Here is a 23,529-nt window from a genome sequence, read left to right on the forward strand (position 1 = left end):
GGGAAAGATTACATGTTTCAAAACCCATTGCATGAAACTGTATTCTTTGGATTGAATGATTAAAATAAGGTTATCTTTCCCCCAAACAGTAATACAATAAATAAATTAATCAAGTGTATCACTACTGAAATTTTATAAGCACAAAAAAAAAAGACCCTTGCCACATTCAAAACATAAATGAGGAATGAGGAAGCATAAGCAAATTACACATTACTTTTAATTAAATCATATTACAAAGTTTTATTTCATAAAGATCAGGTTCTAGAATCTAGTCACTTGGGATAATCAGAATAGTCCAAATGCCTTCAAGTCTTACATTAATGCATACGAAGCTCTTCTAAAACAGATAAGTCAAACTTGCATTGTCACAGCAGCATCACGTGACGTATTGTGACTTTTTCTCCTTTGCTAAACTGGGTGTGGTCGTGGGCATCTGGCCCGCGGGCCACAAATTTGACAGCCCTATTCTAAGACATCCCACCTTTGCCTTATCTGTCCTGGCAAGCCATATCTGCCTTGTAGTGCTTCTATATTGGCAAAAAGTTGCGAACTTGAACTAGTAGCCTATGGAAATATATATACACATATGCACATCTGTGTGCATGTACAGATACATGGTTATTCTTGCTGGATGTTATGTCCCAAAATAATTTGAGGGAGACCGATTAGGGAAGGGGGACCTCAGTGATTTCAGTATAAAAAAATATTGTGAAGAAGATTCACAACTCTCTTCAAATACAGAAAGAAACTGGATATTATGCATTTGTTCTCCCACCCCAAATGGAAAGCAGTATGGAACTCTGGACCAGTCACACCAGAAATAAATACTGGAAATGTAGCCTGCTATCATTTGAGTTGCAGAACTATCATCTTTTACTCCCATACATAAAGCTGCAACACAAGTCAGTGTTCTCACTCTTTAGCCAAGTGTTACATTACTTATTTTGAAGAGAGATAAAGCCCCAAATTCAACTCCTAACATCTCCAGATAGAAAATGTTAGGAATGAAAGTCACCTAACAGTTGTTTGGGTTGGAAATATATAAACTAGGATAGACATTTTAATACTATGTCTTTAAGAGAATGCTAAACTGTAATTGGATGTGGTTTCTCAAATGGCCATAAGATGGAGACAGAAACCTGGGTTGTTTAGTCTCAGTGAGTTTCTGTTTCCTTCTGTTGGAGAGAGTTGCCGTTCCTCCTATTGACTGTTATTCTTGGATTTGATGTAAGTCTGTTACTGGACTGTTTTTGATACTGGACTTTGATATTTGGATTATCCCTGAACTGAACACTGACTGCCTTACCTGTGAATGACTTGGACTGCTTATATTGAACTGTGCTTAAACGTTTATTGGAAGTAAAAACTTCTAACGGGGAATTACCTCAACACTGGTTATGAGCCCAGACCATACCAGGCTCAGATAACTGAGAGTTAGTGTGAATGCACAGTACTGTATACAGACAGCTTTTTACTGTTTAATTGTGGGTTACTATCTTGGTAAAGATGGCACAAGACACTTCAACAAGTCTATCACTGATAACCCGGTTGGATGGAACAAACTATGTTTCCTGGTCTATGAAGTGCAATCTACTTCTGCATACAGAAGGGTTATGGAATGTGGTTCAAGACCCACTGGATGTAACAGCTTATATTGAACTGTGCTTAAACGTTTATTGGAAGTAAAAACTTACATTTACTGTACAGTGTATCTGTGTGCTGTTTGTGTATTATTCTTCACCACTCTCACTACGTCTCCCTGTGTGCGCTCATTCTCCTAATGGGGAATTACCTCAACAGAATTATAAATTTCTCCCTCTAAAAATCTGAATATCGTAGGAGCTAGATAAATTAGATCAGACATCTGCAAGGTAGCTTCCTGTGTACTTTCTTTTTAACTAATTACAGTACAGAATATATGGGATATAATACAGGTTTTAAATCACTTTTTTAAGCAGAATGTATAGGCATAAGATAGATTTGCTTCTCGGGTTTTAAAACTTCAAAAAAAAAATTAAATACCGTATACTCATTGATTGATCTTTGTGAAAGTTGTTCTCTTACTCTCATGCTAAATTCTATATCCCTTTATTGAGACTACAATAAGAATAGCTTTACTGAATCAGCCTCATCTTTTTCAGTACTAGCTAACCTTATGCTTAGGAATACGCACAAGAGCACAATAGAGACTTCATGCTTCTAGCATGGGAACTAGACACCACTTTCCCTGAACAGTTGTGCCTCACTCCAGAAATTGTTAAAGAAAAATAGAAACTGTCCATTTACACCCAAAACCAAACAAAGCCACAGGCACACTTACCAGCAAGTGTTAACACAGCTTCCTGAAAAGCAGAAAATTAACCATCCACAGATCTCACAAGAATACCTAATTAATTGGTTTTAATGGGAGACTACAATCTGTCAATATGCAACAAAAATTTCCTAAAGCTAAAATGGAAGCTCCACATGTGCTCATACATGCAAAGAAAATTCACATTAATTCACAAATATTATGAGTTATTACATCCTGCAAGCAGTTGCTTAAAATCCCTAATCATACCAATTATGCTTCAGGGCTGCAAATCATTAGTTCAATCTATTTCTGAACCTAAATAAAGCTACTGAAATGGTAAGTTTGAAACCTAATGATGACATACATAAATATTACTAGTAGTATTACTTACGATTGGTTACATAGTCAGCCAGATATTTAGACTGAATTTGGCATTTTTATCCACCTATCCAATCCTTCCCAAGGAACTGGGATAGGCAGATGTTTTTTGATACTGTTAAAGCTATTGCTGCAGAATATAGCAATAGCACTTAGACTTATATACCACTTCACAGTGTTTTATAGCCCTCTCTAAGCGATTTACAGAGTCAGCATATTGCCCCCAACAATTTGGGTCTTCATTTTACCGATCTCAGAAGGATGGAAGGCTGAGTCAACCTTGAGCTGGGGAGGATTGAACTGCCAAATTGCTTACAGCTGGCAGTCAAAAGTAGCCTGCAGTACTGCATTCTAAACACTACGCCACTATGGCTCTTAGAATGTAAGCTATTCTAAGTAAACCTGCCTTTGGCAATTGACTGATGATGATTTTGTCAATGCCAATGGAGCATTCAAGTGATGATTCAATTGTTTAGGGACTGCATTCAAGATGCCTTTTACTATGGTATTTTCTTTGCTTTATTTTGTCACAGTCATTCTACTTCTATTTGTAAGTCCTTGTATTTTGTTATTTTCTTCAGTTATTTCTCTTCTCTTCTGCTGTCTCCAGAATTGCTATATCTACTATCTAGATGTTTTTGTCTTTCTTATCAACAATTGTTTTGTGGTAATCCCAGGTCAGATCACTTTAATTTCTTCATTACTTTGACTATTTCATCAGTTCTTGCTTGTAGACAAATGATATTTAGTGCAGGTATTCCAATGTACATTTGTTGCTACTTGTTATGCCATTATTTGTAGTCAGACTATGCAGCAGCTAACTAAGTAATCTGTTTCTTCAACATCTTTGCAGAAGAGGCATTGACTACATCACTATCAGTCAATTGCAAAGGACAGCTTTACTTGAAACAGATTACATCCTACCAAGATACTTTTAACCCTAGCAAACAACCTTTGCTTCAATAGGTGGATAAAAATGCCAAATACAATCTAAATACCTGACTGACTGTGCAACACATAATAATAAAATAATCATTTGTTCATTAAGATTTTTTATTCTCTTAATCCTACTTCTCTCTGGCATAGGAAGCGGGGGAGAGAAGGGAATAAATTTTCTTTTTTTTAAAAAGCATCAAATGTATTACATAAATTTACAGATAGAAAAAAATATTTCACATAAATAACCTTGTATGAGGCAAACATCTATTATTGAGATTAAATTATAATCTGGGGGTCAGAAAGTCAAAAGAACTTAATATAATATGTCACAGGCTCTCATCCATCAACACATTCAGAAAAGCATTTAAAATATTTTTTTCTAAAAATCTACCAGAAATTTAGATCCATTTGATTTTTTTTTGCAAGATTATCAAATGCATTTATTGTTAAGCTTCCCCAGTTTTTCCCACAAGTTCTCCTGCTATATACTTTTAAAAATATCTTTTCATGATGTATGCTTTTTAAAAAATGTAAATATCTCTAATATATATATATATATATTTCAAACTCAAAAACATATAAAAATACCTTTTAGCACATATTCTAAAACATTTTTAATGCGTTTTGAAAATTAGACAGATTTCAGTTAAACAGCGATTTCAACATGCATTTGATATGAAAAACTAAGTAACAATGCTCACTTTCCATGATTGAGGTGTCTGACAAGAGCAGACTCCTCTTCGTTGGCAGAGCCCCAATATTACTATAGTAAGATCAGAGGTATTAACTTCCATTTTCTATTAAGCATTTCATCCAAACCATAAATTATGATTAATGTTTAGGGTTTTATTGAAAAACCTAACTTTGTAACTCCTGACTTGAAATTGGCTCCTTTCAACCCAACTATAATTAATATTAGAGGCAACACTGGCTTTGATGATGTAATAATCTGTAGTGAAAACTTCATGCAAACGTTTCCAACCTTTTGATTTTTTTTTAGGGAAATACCTGAAGTGTGTGTTTTCTAACCCAGCATCCCTGTGGCTGGCTGCTGGATTTAAATCAAAGACAGGACCAAAGTTTAGTAAAGAGAAAACAAAAAGTAGAAGTGTTTGTCTTTGTATCTAGGGAAAAGCAGAACCACTTCTTTTGACAATCTGGGGGAAAGTGGAAGAAGCACAGCTATTGACAAATACTTCACCATGCAGCAAATTAACACAGAAATTTCCATCTGATTATTCTACAATAGGCTCTTTATTTGGGAAGCAAATGGTGATAGCATTAGAAAATAACACACACACACTTCACTTGTAATTAACTTTGGAGATTCCAAGGTATCCCATTAATCACACCTCTTGCCATGCTTTGCTTCACAGCCAAATAATGAGAAAACACTGCAGACTCTTCCCAACATTCCACCTCACCCGCTCCCCCACAATCTAAAGCTCTCTTCTAATGTTATAAAGCATTCGATTGCAGTGATTGTTTCCTTGCTCATGTTATCTTAGATCAAATAATATACTTTCTTTGCTTAGTCCTTTAATTGGGATAACTGAATCAGGAGTGCAATGTGCAACAATAATAAGCTTTCCACTTAGAATAAAATAAGAGAATGTATGCAGACCATGTACAGCCAAAAAAAAAAAGAATCGGCTGCAAGAAAATAATCCAGAAGTGGAATTAGAGTATTCCAGAGATTATCCTGTCCATCCAACAACCTTTCAGCATAGAATTGTTTGTATTCTAAAATTCAGCAAATTCCATGACATCAAACACAGATTTCTGCAAACTGCATCAATCATATACGTTAATCAAATGTGTGTGTTCTCATTCATTCTGCTTCTCCTAATTATGGGTAGTGGCAAGGAACAGTATACGGAGTACTGAAGCCTCTCACCAATAGCAATATTGTAGAGTTTGTCTGAAAGCTCCTGAGATTTCATCTGTATCATAAACTTTCAAGAAAATATTTGCAATCTTAAATCTAGGAAACAGATTTCTACTTCTTTCTGCTTCTGTAGGGTGTCAATTTGTCTGCTGCCCCATCAGGACTACACTGCCTAACCAGAAAAAAAAATAGATAGGGAAAACAGATATAGGAACTTCAGGTCATTCCTGTGATCCTAAGCTGTTTAATGCCTAATTTGCACTAGAATCTCAGACAGAATTAAGCACTAACAACATCCCAAGTTTCCATTCTTCCTAAAAGATTTAGCATGGCCTGGTGTTTGGTACTGCAAAGACCAAGATGACTTTGAGCTACATGCCTTCAGAGCCTCACCCCACAACATGTTCTGCCTAGTCATCTTCTTTTACACTCTTACTTTGTCCTTTTTCCTCTAGCATCCTTTCCTTCTCTCCCCATTCTCTCCTATCGAAGTTGCTGCCTGATAATCTGGATTGGGAGACAGTGAACACATGCAAGGAAAGCAACATAGACACGTAGCAACTGCTTTTAAGAGCCCTTAGCATACTGTTCCAGTTGAGCAGCTTGTTCCCAATAAACTTCTTTTAAGTTGTCCATCAAAGAAAAAACGCTGTCTAAATTAAATCAATGACAAAAGTATTTTAACAGTTAACAACTAAATCGACAGGAATTAGACAGCTTGTAAGATTATCTTGAATAGCAGTCGAATTTTAAATAGTAACCTTTGAGAAACCAAGAAATCAAATGCTAGTAATGAAAAATGAGCTGAAACACAGAGAAAGAACAAATAAATCTAAGCTGGTAAAAGGAATGGGGGTCTAGGACAATTCTGTGTGGCCAGCTGGGGACAGTCCCTCGCCACCGACAAGTTACCTCTGTCTACTCACTGCTGCCATGTCATTGTAGGACAACTCAACATAGGCGATTCGCTGTGGGGACAACTCACCGCAGGTGTCTGGATGGAGACCAGGGCAGGCAGGTGAGTGAGCAAGCAAGGAGAGCTGGGCAGGCAAATAAGTGAGTGGGTGGACACAGCACACTGCGGCAGCAGCATAGGCTGTGGGCTTCCCATTTTCATATTCCCTGCAGGAAGATGCCAGACACCCCACCACCTCTCTCTGTTGCTGCCAAACCACACACTAAGAACTTGTCAACAAAATTACTTTGCAAAGAAAACTAAGGAAGAACAGTGGATTTTTTTTTTACTGTCTTTTTTATTACCTAGTCTCTATCTAGTGTCTACCTTGTTCATAACTGGAAAATGGAAAGATAGTTGATATATGACCGCACCCCACAAAGCTGAAGGCTGAATTCAATGCTTTTTACATGCTAGGAGAAACAAATTACTACCACATGGCATCAGTGGTGAGATTCAATTTTTTTTTACTACCGGTTCTGTGGGCGTGGCTTGGTGGGTGTGGCAGGGGAAGGATACTGTAAAATCTCCAGTCAGAGGTGGTATTTTCCAGTTCTCCGAACTACTCAAAATTTCTGCTACCGGTTCTCCAGAACTGGTCAGAACCTGCTGAATGGCACCTCTGCATGGCATCCCCATAGCACATAAACCAACTAAAGCCTTCCAAAATATCCTAAGAAAACCGAAAGATCCAGCAGCTCCAGAAGAAAAAACAGAAGTCATCTACAATGTACAATGCAAACAGCCACTACATAGGACAAACAGGTGGAAGACTAACAGAACTCATCCATGAACAGCAGCCAGAAGACATGATGAGAATTCCTTAATTTCACAATATATGGACAGACTTAACCATAATTTCAACTGAGAAACTGTGATCATCCTAGACCAAGCCAAATCCAAATATGCTACAGAATTTCTAGAAGCCCAGCACTCTTAACAAATTAGCCATCAATAGACACATAGATATAAATAATATTTACATACTGTGCAAGAGACCATCAACAAAACAAAAAGGGGACAAAGAGACCAAAATACCTCCTCATCAGCAATCAACAGAATTGAAGATGAGGACAAGGTCCTTTGCAACCCAGAATCAAGTAGTAAATAATATGCTAATCAAGGAATTATCAACAAGCTAATAGTAAACAGTCCAATCAAAGAACCTCCAAGACCACTCTCAGATATATAAATTGAGAGAAATTCTCTCAATACAAATTGAGAGAAACCCCACTTCTTACTAGCACTGATAATGTTATCCAGTTTGGGTAATGAAATGTCGGCAAGAAAACTGTCAACTTGGAACTCAAAGTGTTCCAAGCCCCCATCCCCCATTGCAATCCTGAGCTACAAATATTCTCCTTTATTAGAAGTAATTTTTATTTTCTTAGTTTTTAATAGTTTTAAGGCCTGCATATTAAATATATTTGTTTCATATTACATGCAAATTTAATTAAGAGGACTTAATGCATAGCCTTGTAATGAAAGATTTGCAAGAAAACAACCAAGCCAGTGAATACCAGGAACTTAACAATCTTGAGCTACATATATTTTCTACTATTGGTTATGGGACTTATTTCTGGATATTTATTCTTAGCAGTGCAATGTTAAGGACTCTTAATAATTGCTATTTTAAATTAACACTTATGCTTCAACAGAAAAGAAAAAAGGCTATAACAATCCTTCTGAAATCTTTTCTAACATTGTGTTGTCAAGTCTTACCATGTTTTTTTCTCTTGCAATTTTCAATCATTTTTTAAGAATCTCATATTTTTGGAATCTTCACAACTCTGTATGAATGAAGGAAAAAACATTTTCTATCTCACCTTCCACCTTCAGAGCACTGAAAGGTTATTGAAAAGCAAAAATCACTGAGTTGGAAAGAAATCACTGAATAGAACTGTTCCCGGATCATTCTTGGGAAGTATCTCCCCCCCACCGTCCACATCTCCGACTGTCATTAGAGTCCCTGGCTAAGACAAGAATTGAAGCAGGTGAATGTTAATACAGTTCTGCTGATGTCAGGGCTGGGTGACATTGTCAATAAATGTGGAAAACCAGATTATTTTTTAAACAGGAAGCACCAAACAAACATATGGATAAAACTTGCAATGAAAAGATGAAAATCAATAGTAGAAGATTTTTGATTCTACACTTCGAGGCTAATCAAAGCCATAACAACCAGGATGATGAAGGAGTCAAAATGTAAGTCATCAGAAGAATGACTGAAAGGAAACGCAATTCAAAGAGTTATCACAGGCAATATGTGGCATAACTTTCCATCTCTCTTTCCAAAGGAATAAATGAACACAGCTAACAGAGCACTAATACAGTGAAAATAGTTTTTAATATAAATTATATTTTATATTGTGATGAATATAATAATTGCGCGCTATTGACAACGGAGCCTTTTGTCATGACCAGTTGAGCTGTACTGATGTTACACAAGGACTTGGCAAGGCGGAAGATGCTAGGCTGCCAATGACCTAACTGTTCAAGCAGAGGTTAAATGAACTGATGAAAGCAAGGAACATGCAAATTAAAGGGACCAAAAAGCTTCAGTTTAAGAAACCAATTAACGAAGAAATTGTGTGGGGAAGGGGAGACAGTCTAAGAAGAAAATGAAGGAGTGGTTCATGTGAAGGAGTGATTCATGTGAATCCTAAACAAAAGCAGTCTTGGTAAGGATTCTAGCAGCCTAGAAAATGTAAGAGTTGAGGAACAGAGACAAATGGTCAGAGGATTGGAATGGTGCAACAGATGGGTTTTGGTTGTATATTTGAAGTATTAAGACAGATTTTCACTATTTTCACAGATTTTCATATGTACTGCAAATGACTTGTAGATGCATAATTTCCTGTTGAGTTCAAAGTTATACATAATTACCTTCAATTTCCATCATCATCATCATCATTCCTTTCCTCTATACAACATTGGTTAAAATGACCAATTTCTATGTAAAAGAACAGATTCTCAAAAGTAGTGGGGGCAACATGTCACTTTCTAGGACTCTGGAAGTAGCAGTTTTTGAGGAATGGATATTCTTTTTAATTTAATTGGAAACAGCTGAAATCGGTCATTAGGTGATTAAACAATATTTTTCACTGATTAAACACGTTAATCATCCCATATGTTAACCAGCTCATCAATGCAAGAAGATTTGTGTCACAATTACTTAATAATTATTTGTTAATGGTCACAAATCATTCACATTCACACACATTCATCTATAATGGAAATTACTTTAATACAAAAACAAAATAAATGAGATCTCAGTTAGATTCACACATATTTATGTACATGGAGGCTGATCTCTCATGTGCCATAAAAGAGTGAAGTGATGATATGAGAGCAAGGCTAGAAAGTAGGGAAATCAACTCATGATCCCACCTTAGCAAGGAAAGCCAGCAAGATTACTTTAGTCATTCTCTCTCAACCTAACCCACCTAACTATAAACTTGGTCTGTTTATTTATCAATCTATTACATATAATTTGCTACCACTACAATTGAACAAACTCTTGACAGTTTGGTTTATCTGACAAATATGAAAGTAAATAGAAAATTCAATTCTGGGAAAGATAAAGATTTAACTTTATTACATATTACATGATAATTATCAAGTAGAAAGAGTAAAGAACCTGTCTGGGGCTCTAAGCTAAGGCATTGGATTCGAAAGTGGGACTGCTTAAGTTTTAGTTTTTCTTCAGGGACAGAAACAGACTAGATGATTTTCTGCAAATCATTACTTTTTATTCCAACCCACCATATAGGATTGTTGTTATGGGGGAAATAGGGAAAGCATTACAGTATATATGCTGCTCTGAGTTGCCCAAAATCAAGGAAAGATATAAATCTAGTCAGTGGTGGGATTCAAATAATTTAACAACCTGCTTGTCTGTTTGCAAGCGGCGATCTTCTCTGTTTCTCTCAGATACTGGTGTGGGCACCATGCATCGCTTCTCAGGACTGAGCAGGGAAGCTGCTGTAACACCACTCCCCCTCACTTCCCCAAGCGTAGTGTTGAGGCCATGTGCTTCCTCACCTGGCTGGCTACTGGCAAAGAGCCACGTGGCCAACAGTCACTCAATGCCCCAGGGCCAGAAACAGACTAGATGATTTTCTGCAAATCATTACTTTTTATTCCAACCCACCATATAGGATTGTTGTTATGGGGGAAATAGGGAAAGCATTACAGTATATATGCTGCTCTGAGTTGCCCAAAATCAAGGAAAGATATAAATCTAGTCAGTGGTGGGATTCAAATAATTTAACAACCTGCTTGTCTGTTTGCAAGCGGCGATCTTCTCTGTTTCTCTCAGATACTGGTGTGGGCACCATGCATCGCTTCTCAGGACTGAGCAGGGAAGCTGCTGTAACACCACTCCCCTCACTTCCCCAAGCGTAGTGTTGAGGCCATGTGCTTCCTCACCTGGCTGGCTACTGGCAAAGAGCCACGTGGCCAACAGTCACTCAATGCCCCAGGCAGCATTGCCTAGCTGCCAGTGGGGATGGAGTGGCCAGCCCAGCTTGGGCTTAGGCTAGATGGTTGGAGTAGAGCTGCAGCCTGAGCGGCCTCAGTGCTGCAGCTGAAAGAGAAGACACCAAATGAGAAGATCCTCACATTGGAATCTATGAACCGGCAGGTCAAGGCAGTGGAGTACGCGGTGGCGGGGCCCATTGTCCTGGAAGCAGGTGAGATCGAAAAGGAGCTGTGGAAGGGTATCAAAAAGCCTTTCACAGAAGTCATCAAGGCCAACACTGGTGATTCATGGTGAGCACAATTTTAGTTGGGCCATTCAAGCCACCACTCCAGAGCGAGCCGCCTGGATAAAAACCACAGTATCATTCTCCTCAGGATCATTCTACCTGCTCAAGCAGCGGCAGAGCCTGCAGGAATCATTCCTGCCCCAACGCAGTGAATTCTGGTGAACTGGATGCAGGTGTGGAGGGCCTGGCTCTGCAGTGCTCAGCCTTCTGGAGTTCTTGCACCAGGGCAAGAATGATTCCTGCGGACCCTACCACTGATAGCTGCTCCATCCCCATCGGCAGAGCTGCTGTCATCCGCGCAGCTCTTTGCTGGTGGCCAGCCAGGTGAGGAAGCGCATGGCCTCAACTCTATGCTCAGGAAGGGAGAATGGCATGACAGTGGCTTCCCTGCTCAGCCCTAACAAGCAATGCATTGTGTCTGCACCCGCATCCCGAGAGAAGCAGAGATCACTTCTTGCAAGCAGACAGAGGTAGCAAGCATATGCCATGCCGTGCAAAAAATGAGAGATCCTGTTGTCCCACAGAGCCTGCTGCCAGTTGAATGTGGGGGGCAAGAATGGCTAGACTCAGGGTCAGGTGGAGCTGACTGACTGGGGAGGGGGAATCATGCTGCTCAGAATCCACCTCCATCACTGCCAGAAGTTTGGGTGCCTTGGCTGAAGCATGTATCACTGCCCCCCCCTCTCTCACACACACACCACACAGAGGTCGTAGAGCTCTCTTACTCCCTCTCTCCAAGCGCTCCATGTGCACAGACATTCCATTTGAGGAAAGGCCATGCACAACTGGGCACGCTTCCCAGCAGGAGGAGCCACCGCGGCTGCTGCTTGTTTAGTGCAGGTAATCCTGGCTATAACAGGAGGCTTCATTTTTTTCCACCACAATTCTGCTGCTTGCCCCACCCACCACCAGCCAGATGCCCTCGCTTCCCCCAAGCATTGCTTTGCCTATCTGATTTCCAGCTCCGTCGCGTTTTTTGCTATCGTGTGCAGGAAAACAAAAGTTGGCGGGACTAAAAACAATTCAATTGATTCCAACTTTGCAAGATTTTTTTTCTTTCGTGAGAAGTTGAAATTGATTGATTGCACTTTATTTTTAGTCCCACAAAGTTTTGTTCCCTGCACATGACGGCGAGAAACATGACGGAGAAATGCGACGGAGCTGGAAATCAGGTAGGCGAAAAGAATGTTTAGGGGAAGTGCGGGCATCTGGCCAGTGCTGGCAAACTCTTCTGCCCACAAAAACCTCATCTTTGACCGCTGACACCAAAAGTCAGAGCAAGAGCTGCCGGGAAGAAGCCAATAGGCCCAGGAGTCTGGAATACCCTTCCTCCCCTGACCCACCTTTCCCTACCTGCCACACTCCCAAATTACAGCAAAAGTGAAGGGCTGGAAGCCCTCCCATGTCTGACGAGGGTGTGGAGAAGAGGTGGCAAGAAATGCTTCATCTCACTCCACGTGCCCCAATGAAAGGCAGTGGCAGCCCGGCCACTTCCCTTTCCCACCCTCTCTGGCGCTGGAAGCCAAGTGTCAGCCATATGTCCATTCACCCATGCAGAGATCAGGTACAGGCAAGCAGGCTGGGCTGTATGGGAAGTAGCTAAGGGAGGAAGATTCACCAGGCAGAAATCAGCTAGGCTGCAGGGCCATGGCTGAGGCAAGCAAGGGAACCAGAGAGCAGCAGCAGCTATGCCACAGGTGTGACTGTAGGCATCGGTCAAGGTGAGCGGGGCGAGATAATGAGGGGCATGGCGGAGCCAGCCAGCAATTTAACAACTGGTTCAGCCGAAGTGGTGCAAACCAGTTGAATCCCACCATTGAATCTAGTAAATGTTTAACAAATAAGTTAAAGCAGGAACAAAAGTATAGTTCCAGCACTGTCTCCAATGTGGTATGCATGATATTCTACTTCTATACACAAATTGTTCTATGCATCTAAAACACAGCTGATTTGGTGTGCCCAGTCAGAAACATCTGTGGCTTGGATGTTGTGATTTGTATTCAGATTGACACAGGGCTGTTCAGTTCTTAGTGTAACCAAAATGTGTTTGGTCAGCCAGTGGGGGTTAACTGTGGGAAAAACAGACAAGCTGAGCTTGGTGATGGTGTGTGTTTATATTATAGTGATGGCAACAACAGCTGAGGCAGGGAGGGAGAAAGGTGATAGGAACCTGAGAACATGTGGGGAGATGGGATATGCTGCACTTGGGAAATTGGTACTAGTAGCTGGAGGCAGGAGGGGAAGCACTGGGAGGTCTGAGATGAATGAATCTGTAGAGTATGACATGCTGGGAACCTCCCCATACTGCCGAGTCCATCTCAATAAGAAACGGAAACAAAGGCAGAATAGTGGTCATATCAGAGACGTTACTGCAAATTTTGTGCCATCGGACTGGCACAATTTTTAAGAATTGGACTGGAATATCACTGCTAGCAGCAGTTTTTAAAAAGCTGGGAATGGAAGACACAGGAAAATTTAATGAGTGTAGGTGGGTAGCATGCAGTCTTTATGAAAAAGGGGCTAGACAGGAATTAGTGTACAGCAGACTTGCTCTACTTTCCCATAATATCACTCCAGAATCACTATGGATTTTGTTTCAGTTGAGCCCTATTCCACTAAATGTTTTTGTTTTTACAGATTTACAAAAGATCTACTGAAATCGTTCAATAACTCTTCCAGAATAAGATTTGTTTCAAGTTTGAAACCAAACACATTTTCCACTTAGTTCATGCCAATAATGTTGAGTACGGTATAGTTGCTGCAAAGGAAGCCTAATATGCAATTAGCATACAATATATGCTTGTGTGTGCGCGTGTGCATGCATGTGTATAAAATCTGGGTGTCAAGGGGCTTGAGCAAAGATTCTTTCATTAGCCCATTCATTGAGTATGTATTTATACCCTCCACAAAATATTAAGACTTGTACCGTCCATCCCTGTTGTTGCTATTCCACTAACTCACCTCTTCCTTTAGGCTTCATCTGCACCATATCCAAGACACACATAAGAAGAAATGACAAGTCAAGCAGAGGTTAGTTTTTCTCTGCTGTCATTTTTTCATTTATTAGTGAGATCAGATGAAACAAGAGCAACTATAAGATGAAGGCACAATAATGGAGCTGGAAGAATCCAGAAATTGCAGCTGGTAGCCGTGTCTGTGTGTGTGTGTGTGTGTGTGTGTGTGGAGAGAGAGAGAGAAAGACAGAGAGAGACAGTGTGTGTGTGTGTGTGTAAGATCTCTCTCCTGTTCCTTCTTCACAACTCAGAAAGATGGGGAAGGGCTGGAAACCCTATGCTGCAGTCAGGCCAGAGGAAAGGCGGCTTTTCAGTTTCATATTCCTCACTGAAAGTCTGGAATCGTTCATTTAAGGAAGAAAAAGAAAAAAGACAGAGCTACCCGTTTAGATTTCTCAAGAGAGCAATCTGAAACCAGCCTTCCCTTGTTCTGCAACAATAACGAGGCAACAATCAGGTATGACAGCAAGAGTAAATTTCAAAATAATCTCTCTAAATTGAACATCCAATGAAATGAAATTCCACAAAGAGAAAGGAAAAGCTATTAACATTCTGAGAGAAGTCAGATCGATTCAATACAAAATGGAGTGGCGGGGGAGATTAAGATCCACAGCTCCAGCTATGGCTGTTTGTCATAAAAATTCAGAACAAAAAACACCTCTTCTTCCCCATGTGAACTGGGAATCCCACTGCAATTTTACAAAAACTGGAAGTTATTGCATATCATCATCCAGTTGTTGGAAAGAGAGGTGTGTTTTTTCTTCTTGTACTTGTAATTAGATATAGAAAGAATATTTGAGGCTTGCACTAACCAGAAGTTTAACTTTAGCTCTCCGACCCCTTATCTTATTTTTTTTTCCGCCAGAGGCAGAATAGTGGTCATGTCAGAAACGTTACTGCAAATTTTGTGCCATTGGACTGGCACAATTTTTAAGAATTGGACTGAAATTTGATCTTGAAGAAATGAACTATCCACTGAATGAGATTTACTCTTACAGGTTCTTGATCATTGCTAGATAATATCTAAGGACCACATTACGTAGAATCAGAAGAAAAACTGTCCAATTCTACCTCTTGTTTCTTTTCCAAAACTGCACCTGAAGCCATTGTTCTTTCTTAAGAGTCCAAACTTTTTGCTGATATACAAAAAAATGGAGGAGGGGGCTGTAACAGAGAAAAGAAACATCATTTCCTCGCCCTATTTTTTCTGATAATAATCTTCCAATGATTATTTTCATTGTTAAAAGGAAAAAAGAGAGCTGCTAAAGAACAGAGGCATCAAACTATATTAAACTGAAAGTAGCTTAAAGGTCAAACCAGATATGACAGGAAGTACATGGACTCCATTCATGTCTAAAACAAAGGTATTCAGGCTGTATATTCCTAAGTAAAATATGCACGCATGATGGAAGCTGAATCTTGTCTTTTTCTTGTCATGTTAGGGAAGAGAACTGCTTGAAGCAAAAGTGTGTTGATAAATGCAGGGCAAATAAAATTTCACTTCAATTGCCTGCATATTTTTGCTGCAAAGGTTAATATCACCTATAACATTTCAGATATTATGATAATAGCCTCATGAAGTATAGATGGCCTTATCTTCTAACCTGTACCATCCTGTGTGGTTAGGTTCAGTTTTAAGCCTTCTCAGATTGATACTCTTGAACAGAATTGGGCTCCAACTCCAAGATACTTTGCAAGTGGGTGCTAAAAATTCGGATAGAACCAAACATCTAGATAGCCTCTGTTTGAGAAAGGTTATCTTACTTAAGAATTCAGCTTCCTTGTGATTGTTTTTGTTCTATATGCCTGGCTTTCATTTCCTGATTCCAGATCCCTGGTTTTTCAACTTCCCATTCCATATTGTGCATAATTCTATCCTACGTTAATTAGAAGTGGAACTAAATGGAAACATTAATGCAACTACCAAACATGAACAGTGACATAACTATATAAAAACATAATCAACATGTTTATCACTCTTCCTTAGAATGGTCCTATAAAAGTGACTGAGTTATCCCCTTTATAGATGGGAAAACCTCAGTTGATATATTTCAAACTGCTCCAAGACTTTCATTAAGTGAGTTCAGGATTTTGACAGAAATCAGCACAACTTCTCAGCTTAGGCAATCTAATCCAGAAAGGCTTCAACATTAGTGGTGAAGAGCCATGGTGGTACAGTGGTTAGAATGCAGTACTGCAGGCTACTTCTGCTGACTGCTGGTGACAAGAAGTTTGCCAGTTCGATTCTCACTGGCTCAAGGAACATTGAGGAAAAAAGAACACTGGTGATTATGGCCACAATACTAGAGCAAAAAGAGGACATCCAACCTTTTTCTGTCTTATCAACCCATATTATCCAGATTCAACCAGAATATTACAAACACAGTCAGTTCTAGAAAATAGTTAGATTTCACAAGGAATCCAGGTTCCACAAAGCCATCAATTGTGGCTCTTTTTGGATGCTGTCCTTCTAGTTCTCAAAAAGAGCAACATTGATAACAGGTATTCTTTGTGCTGAAAGGTATTTTTCAAATGGAAGAAAAGGGAGCTGAATTTCAGATGATGGCAGGGGAGAAACTAATATCCTTGCCAGTCTGCCTTCTGTCAAGATGCTACAATATCACAACCCTAAGGCGTAAGGGTTACTGCCAAAGTGAGAATTACAGCTACCCACTGGAAAGAAAATAGTGTAGAATTAACAAGCAGGTGAGAAGAAATTACATCATTATTTGCTGACCTTGTGAGCACAGGTTTACCTGTTCAAACTTTCCTCAATCTGGATTTAGTCACAAAGATCACAGCCTCATTGAGCCCTGTGAATTGAATGGATGTGTCAGATAGTATGTGACTTAGAATGTCACTGGGTATCAGTTTCTTCAAGATTTATCCATGGTTGCAAGATTCTGAGTAGGTCTGTCTTCCTTAAAAAATTTACCTCACAAGAAAAAAAGGGGGAGCTCCAAAAAAGTATAGAGGAAAAGCCTCTATACACAGAGTACAGAATCACTACAGCCAACCAAGGATTAGGGATTTCAAGGATGGATTATATGATTCCCATTTTTCATGTTCATAGCTGATTAGCTATGTCCCAGTAATGTGTTGTCTTAAGCTTCTGCATTATCAAATTGTTTTTAAATCTAGGCATCTCTTGGTACATATACTATCATTTGACTTTTGAACAAAGATATTGGACAAACTAGAGACAGTTTAGTATAGGGGTTGAGACATCAGGCTAGAATTGGAAAACTGAGTTCTAGGACCACCTTCGGAATAAAGCCAGCAGGGTAACTGAGGCATTCTCTCTCAGGCTCTAGGAAGCAAGCAAATCACTTTTAGGTAGGTAGGTAGATAGATAAATAGATACAGTCATTCATACATACATACATGCATACATACATACATACATACATACCCTATTAGTTTCAGCCACAATAACCAGATGCTTCTACTTGATAGAATAGAAAATCTGTTATAAAGTCCTTATAAAGTAATGAGCAGCACAAACATTGTCATCAGCCATTCAGTCGTGTCCAACCCTTTGCCAGTCTGTGGATCTGAACTCTCCATGCCCCTCTGTCTCACACCATCTCCTTCCAATCTGCCACTGGGCCACCCCAGTGCCATCCTTTAGTTCAGTTCAGCCAACTGGTGCTAGGGCAGCCCCTTCTCCTTTTTCTGCTGATCACTCCCAGAATGATTGACTTTTTGAGTGAATCGGCTCTCATGATATAACCAAAGTATGACAGCCTCTGTTTGGTGATTTTGGCTTCAAGTGATATGTTTGGTGAGGTTCAGTTCAGTCAACGGGATGCGTAATAGTCACCTCCAACACCATAGTTCAAAGATGTCCACCCTTCCCCTATCAGCCTTTTCCATTGGAAAAATTATTGCATTAAGTAATCTGCTTTTGTTTGTGAGGCTGATGTCTTTACTCTTCAAAATGTTATTCCTGCATGAATAACATCACAGTTCTCCCAAGTGCTTTCCACCTTCTGATCTTACAGCTGCAGTCACCACTTCGGTTGATGTTAGAGCCCAGGAAGATGAATTCCTTTTATTGTTTCAATGGTCTCATTGTCGATTTGTACTCTGATCTATGTGTTCTCTGCAGTTGTTATTATTTTTGTTTTCTTAATGCCAAGGTACAGCCCAAATTTTTTACTATCATCTTTGATTCTCAGGATTAGCTACTCTAGATCCTCCTTGCTTTCCGCAAGCATATCCTGTATATCAGAGGTTGTTGATATTCCTACCACCAATTTTAACCCCAATGGTAGATTCTCCCAAAATTGAATTTCTCATAACTCTGTGTACATGTTGAATAGAGTATGTGATAGGATGCAATCTTCCCGAGTGCCTTTTCCAATTCTGAACCATTTTGTATCTCCATATATCATTCCCACAGTGGCTGCCTGACCAGAGTACAATGACTGAATATGCTGGATGTAGTGTGGTGATATTTCCAGTTCTTTGAGGCAGTTCCAAGGTTTGTCATGGTCAACACAGTTGAAAACTTTTGTGTGGTCCATGTATAAGTCTTCTTTTTTATCCCTTTGCTTTTTCCATCACTCAAAGTAGATTGGCAACATGATCTCACATTCCTCTTCCTTTCTGTAATCTTCTATAATCTTGCTTGTCAGGCAGTTCTCTGTTGGCAGTTGGATTCTAATGTTGCTGAATTATCTTCAAGAAATTTTTACTCATGTTCAGTATCAAGGCTATAGTTCGGTGGTTAGAAGTCTTTTCTTAAATATTGGAATAAATATTGACCGTTTCCACTCTTTTGGCCACTGACCAGACTTCAATACACTTTGGCAAAGTACTGTCAATATTTTTGTTAGCAGTGGTCTCAGCAACTCTACAGGAATTCCATCAATTCCCGGGCAACTGGTTGAGTGCCTACATTGCTTCCTCCTTCCAGGATAGCTGGTTCCATTTCCGGGAGGTCAGTTTCTCCTGTAGCACAAGCAATGCCACACTAACTTTAACATTCATGATGGCTCTGTATTGGTGAGAACACCTGGGGCAGCATCTGCATGTATTACACAGGATTATATTTAATGAATATATTCTGTGGTATATGTGTGTGAACTCAACAGATTCTTCCAAAGAGTACTGGCATTGGAGTAAATCAAAATGGCATAATGTCCCATTCACAAAGTCAAACACCTACATATTACTTGTTTTTATATGTTATGTCTTCTGATGTTCTTTAAACTGCTCTTATTTATGGTCTGAATATTGACCAGAAATGTACTATAATGAAATAAGTCTAGAAATAGTTTATATAAACTTGCCTGAAATGGAAGTATCTTGTACAGTGCTACTTCTTATGCAATTGTTTGAATAGTTTTCTATTGCTTCTACAAATCTTGAGTATTTAAAAGTCTGAAATAAACCACTCAAAAATTTATGAGTACTACTGAAGTCCCAAATGTATTTTTTTCCCCAAAAGCAATTGGACTTTGTTGGTATTTTCTTGAAAAACATTTTGCTTCTCATCTAAGAAGCTTAAATATTGGAATAAATATTGAAGAAGCTGATTGGATGAGAAGAGAAATATTTTGGAAACCACTTTTTAAATATTTTTCTTTTCCATTTTGCTTAAACTTTTTCTTTTTTTTCTTGCACATTGTTTACTCTTTGCTTTCTTCCTTTTTTCCATTTACATTAATTTGGATTCGTTTTTAACTTTTTAAAAGAATTTCAAATAGAATTATTTAAAAAACCAATTTAATTTTAACACATGTTCAACCAAATTGTCAAAACAAAGCGTTAACAAATTTTGTAATTGCAGAAGGACTTGTAATAAGCAAATCAAAGACTGGCTTAATAATAATAGCTTCCTCTGAAATGAAAGAGCAGTGATCCTGAAGTCTTAGTGATCTTAATCCATGAAATCAGTACAACAAATCCCCTTGCTAGATACAACCACGATTAGGACTAAAACATTCTTTAACAATCAACCAAAAAAGGCCATACACCTGGATCAGTCACAAGACTTCATGACTATCACAAGTTACGACCATGATGGGTAGACTTATTATAATTATAACTCAGGGACTAACTATAGCAAAGTATTTTTGGTAGATCTCCCTGGCTTGAAACCTTCTGTTCATATTACTGCAGACAGCACAGGATCTTTCAAATTAACAGCTTAAACATGTATTAATATTGGGCTTTATTACTCACATGCCCTCTGTTTGATTTATGACACACTTCTTTAACATTACACACAAAATTACAATTGTTTTAAAGTTAAAGGTTATCAGGCCACTTCCTGAGACACTATCCATTGTCGATAACATTTTTAAAAAATACAGATCTTTAATCACTAATATTGTGATTATCCAGAAAATATTACATTATATCTTGTTAAGAAAAGCATGTGTACCAGACATTACTCTGTCCTGAGAAAAGAAGTTATCTTCTATCTCTTGTTCCTTTCCTTTGCCATAATGCAAATTTCCACAGCTTCCTTGTCATGATTTTCTTTATAAAATGTCAAGTACTCCCCATATAGAAACAGAAATCATTCTTGCTTTTTTACAGACTTCAGTCAGCCCCAAATAAATTAAAGGAGGGAAAATATTACTTTTCTTCCTTGGGAGTCTGAATGGTCAGGAAAAGTAAAAGTTATATTCAATACACTTACAGATGCTATTCATTTCACAAATCCTGTTCCTTTGCCAGGTATTTTATCAGCACCACAATTTTTCTAGCTCCCCAGAATAGGACACATGTCTCTTGAGTCTCTGCACATACCTACCTCCCCCCCCCCATTTTTTTTTAAATAGTTAAGGTTAGATTAGATTCTTCTTTCTACTGTATTCCATTTCACTGTGTGAAAAGCTGTATTTGTATCTCTAAACAGAAGCATGAAAAGGAAAAAAATAATTCAATAGACATTACTTTTCAGAATCTGTAATCAGAGAAGTGAAAGATCTTATAAAAGTGCTTTTCACACAGCTATTTAAAAATATTTGAAAGAATATTTTTATTCCTTATTGAAAGAATTCAAGTATACATACACACCATTGCTCAGCATCAAACTTCTTTCTGCAGAAGCCACTTATATTAACTATAGAACATGAAGAAATTCAACAGGTATAGCCTTATTTCCCACTGATGGAAGGCACATATAAGCCTGTTTACTTTGTTTCAGTTAAAAACAACACTGAGAAGAAAGCTGGTCCCATTAATGGTCAAAAGCAGCACTGGGGAGACCCTCTTTTAAGCTCATTCTAGCTTAGCTGGATCATTTTAGGCTACTCTTTCAGCCCAACCTAGCTCAGACATTGTTTAAAGATCAAATGAAGGGATATCCCTGCCTAAGTTGTTCAAACAGGTAATAGTAATATAGTGATATAATAAAGTATTAACACTTCCAGGTACAGGATTTTTAGACATTCAACATGCACTGGAACTGTCCACGGAAAGCTCATGCAAAGTCCATGCGGAACGGTACAGCCACTTTCCATTACTACTGGGGCTCCGCGCGGGTGGCGACCGAGAACTACCGGGATTTCGGCTTGACCGGCCACTCCGCAGGTTTTCCCACGGCGCCACCCCCGCAGAGCCACCCCATTCGGCTCATCCCTCTTTTCCTCTACTCACGGTAGAGAAGTTGTGCGGGCCGCACATTTCGCCTCGGAACTTGCAGGAGAGGAGCATGTCGTCGAGGCGGTGGCCGAGGCGATCAACGAACTCTTCGCTGATGCCACCGAAGTGGCGCGGTGGCAAGAAGAGCCGGAAGTCGGCCAACTTGGCGAACCAACGCAGGCGCTCCGGCTCGGCGCGCAGGAGCTCAGCAAGGAGCGGCCGCGCCGTCCGGTTGGGCAGAAGAAGGCCGAGCCAGTTGCCCGCGTAGTACAGGTCGCCTTTGGAGAGGCGCGGGAAACAGAGCGGATTATTGTTACACAACGTGACTGCAGGGAAGGCCAGCTGACGGCTCCACTCGGTGCGCACCGTCGTGTGAGACGGGAAAGCCAGCCAATGCAGAAGCCGATTAGACGACCACGCCAGGAGCAGACCCAGCGAGGTTCCCAGGGCCAGAATCCACAGCGCCCGCCGCCACGGGGCTGCCCTGCGCCAGCGTACAACTCGCAAGCCCGGCACCCTCGGACGCTGTCTGGGCCGCCCCCTCGAAGCCCTCCGCCGCCGTTGCGCTGCCGCCATGCGACCTCCCCGCCTCCCGCGCCCTCGCAGGGGGGGCAGCCGTGGACCAGCAGCAGCGGTAGCATCCAGAGGAGGGAGGGCAGGAGCGCTTGGCCGAGGGGACGGCCGCTCCACTCAGGTTCAGACGGACGCCGGCGGGCGGAATCCTCGTGGCACCTCAGGGAAGCCCGGAACCCGAGCGCCTCCTCTCCCACCAGCTTTGCCGAGGTAGGCGTCGGTCTTTAGCGCTGCTCATCTCCGCAGATGCAGGCGAGGAAGAGGAAAGGCGGGTGGAAGAAGAGAGGAAAAGAAAGGAGGCGGCGCTGAGCTCCGCAGTTGCTTCCCCGGCTATCCCTCAGCGCCCTTCGCTAACAGTGGAGGGAAGACTCAACGGGGAAATGGGAATGAAAGGGGGCGGCTCTCAACCTAGCCTCCCCCTCCCCCGGGCCGACGGGACTCCCACTCCTGTTTGCAGCAGATCTACCGCCACACTTGGCCCGCGAAGAGCAACCTCTTCCGCGGGGAGAGCGAGGATGCGCTGCGGCTCCGCCTCCTCCAGAAGGCTGGGGGAAGGGGCGTGTATGACCAGGCGGTGCGGTTGGGGGGTGGAGGTAAGAGGTGAGATTAACTCGGTTAAAAAGCGCAGATATTATTATAATTGCCTTGTGATGAACTGAGGCCAGCATCAATCTTGCAGAAGGAAAAAGATGCGTCATAAATCCTTTAGCTTCTGAACTGAATGGTGCACCTTAGCCGAGACTGGCATTTTCAAAAGTTATTTTTAAAGGGTGGGGAGAGCACGAGGAAAAAGCTTGCCAAGGCTTTAGGTTTCTTTCTCACACGTGCGTAACGGGCTTGGAACTGAACGCAGTGGAATTGTGCACCGGCATGAAGATATTACTCGTGTATATATATGTTCCCCATGGGAAACGGGAGTCACTGGGTCTGATCCTCTGGTTTAAGGTTAAAGGATTCACGACAGACAGCAAATTTGTTTCTTTCATCATGTATTTCCAAATATTTGAATGTATAGAATCCTCCTGATGTAAGGCCATCTGTGCTCTTTTTCTAAATGTGCCAGGTTTGTGTTTGTTTGTTTTTTGCATTTTATATAAATTTCTTTCTGAATATTTTGA

General features: G+C 40.3%; 1 protein-coding gene across 8 annotated transcripts in view; it reads right to left on the minus strand.

The window, feature by feature from the left end:
- Positions 1–23,529, minus strand: part of ASIC2 (acid sensing ion channel subunit 2) — a 565,171-nt gene that overhangs the window by 170,274 nt on the left and 371,368 nt on the right. For 2 of the 8 annotated variants that reach the window (XM_087945508.1, XM_087945506.1), the window contains exon 1: positions 21,854–22,908. The exons of the other annotated variants lie outside the window; for them this stretch is intronic. In XM_087945508.1, coding sequence (XP_087801634.1) covers positions 21,854–22,414 — 561 coding nt within the window. In that variant the 5' untranslated portion in view covers positions 22,415–22,908. Of the gene's footprint in view, positions 1–21,853; positions 22,909–23,529 lie in introns of those variants that run through there. 8 annotated transcript variants of the gene reach the window in all.

This window comes from Notechis scutatus, chromosome Z (genome assembly GCF_049901735.1).
Source record: "Notechis scutatus isolate UNSWTSFEM ecotype Mainland chromosome Z, rNotScu1.2, whole genome shotgun sequence".
Taxonomy (NCBI): Eukaryota; Metazoa; Chordata; class Lepidosauria; order Squamata; family Elapidae; genus Notechis; species Notechis scutatus.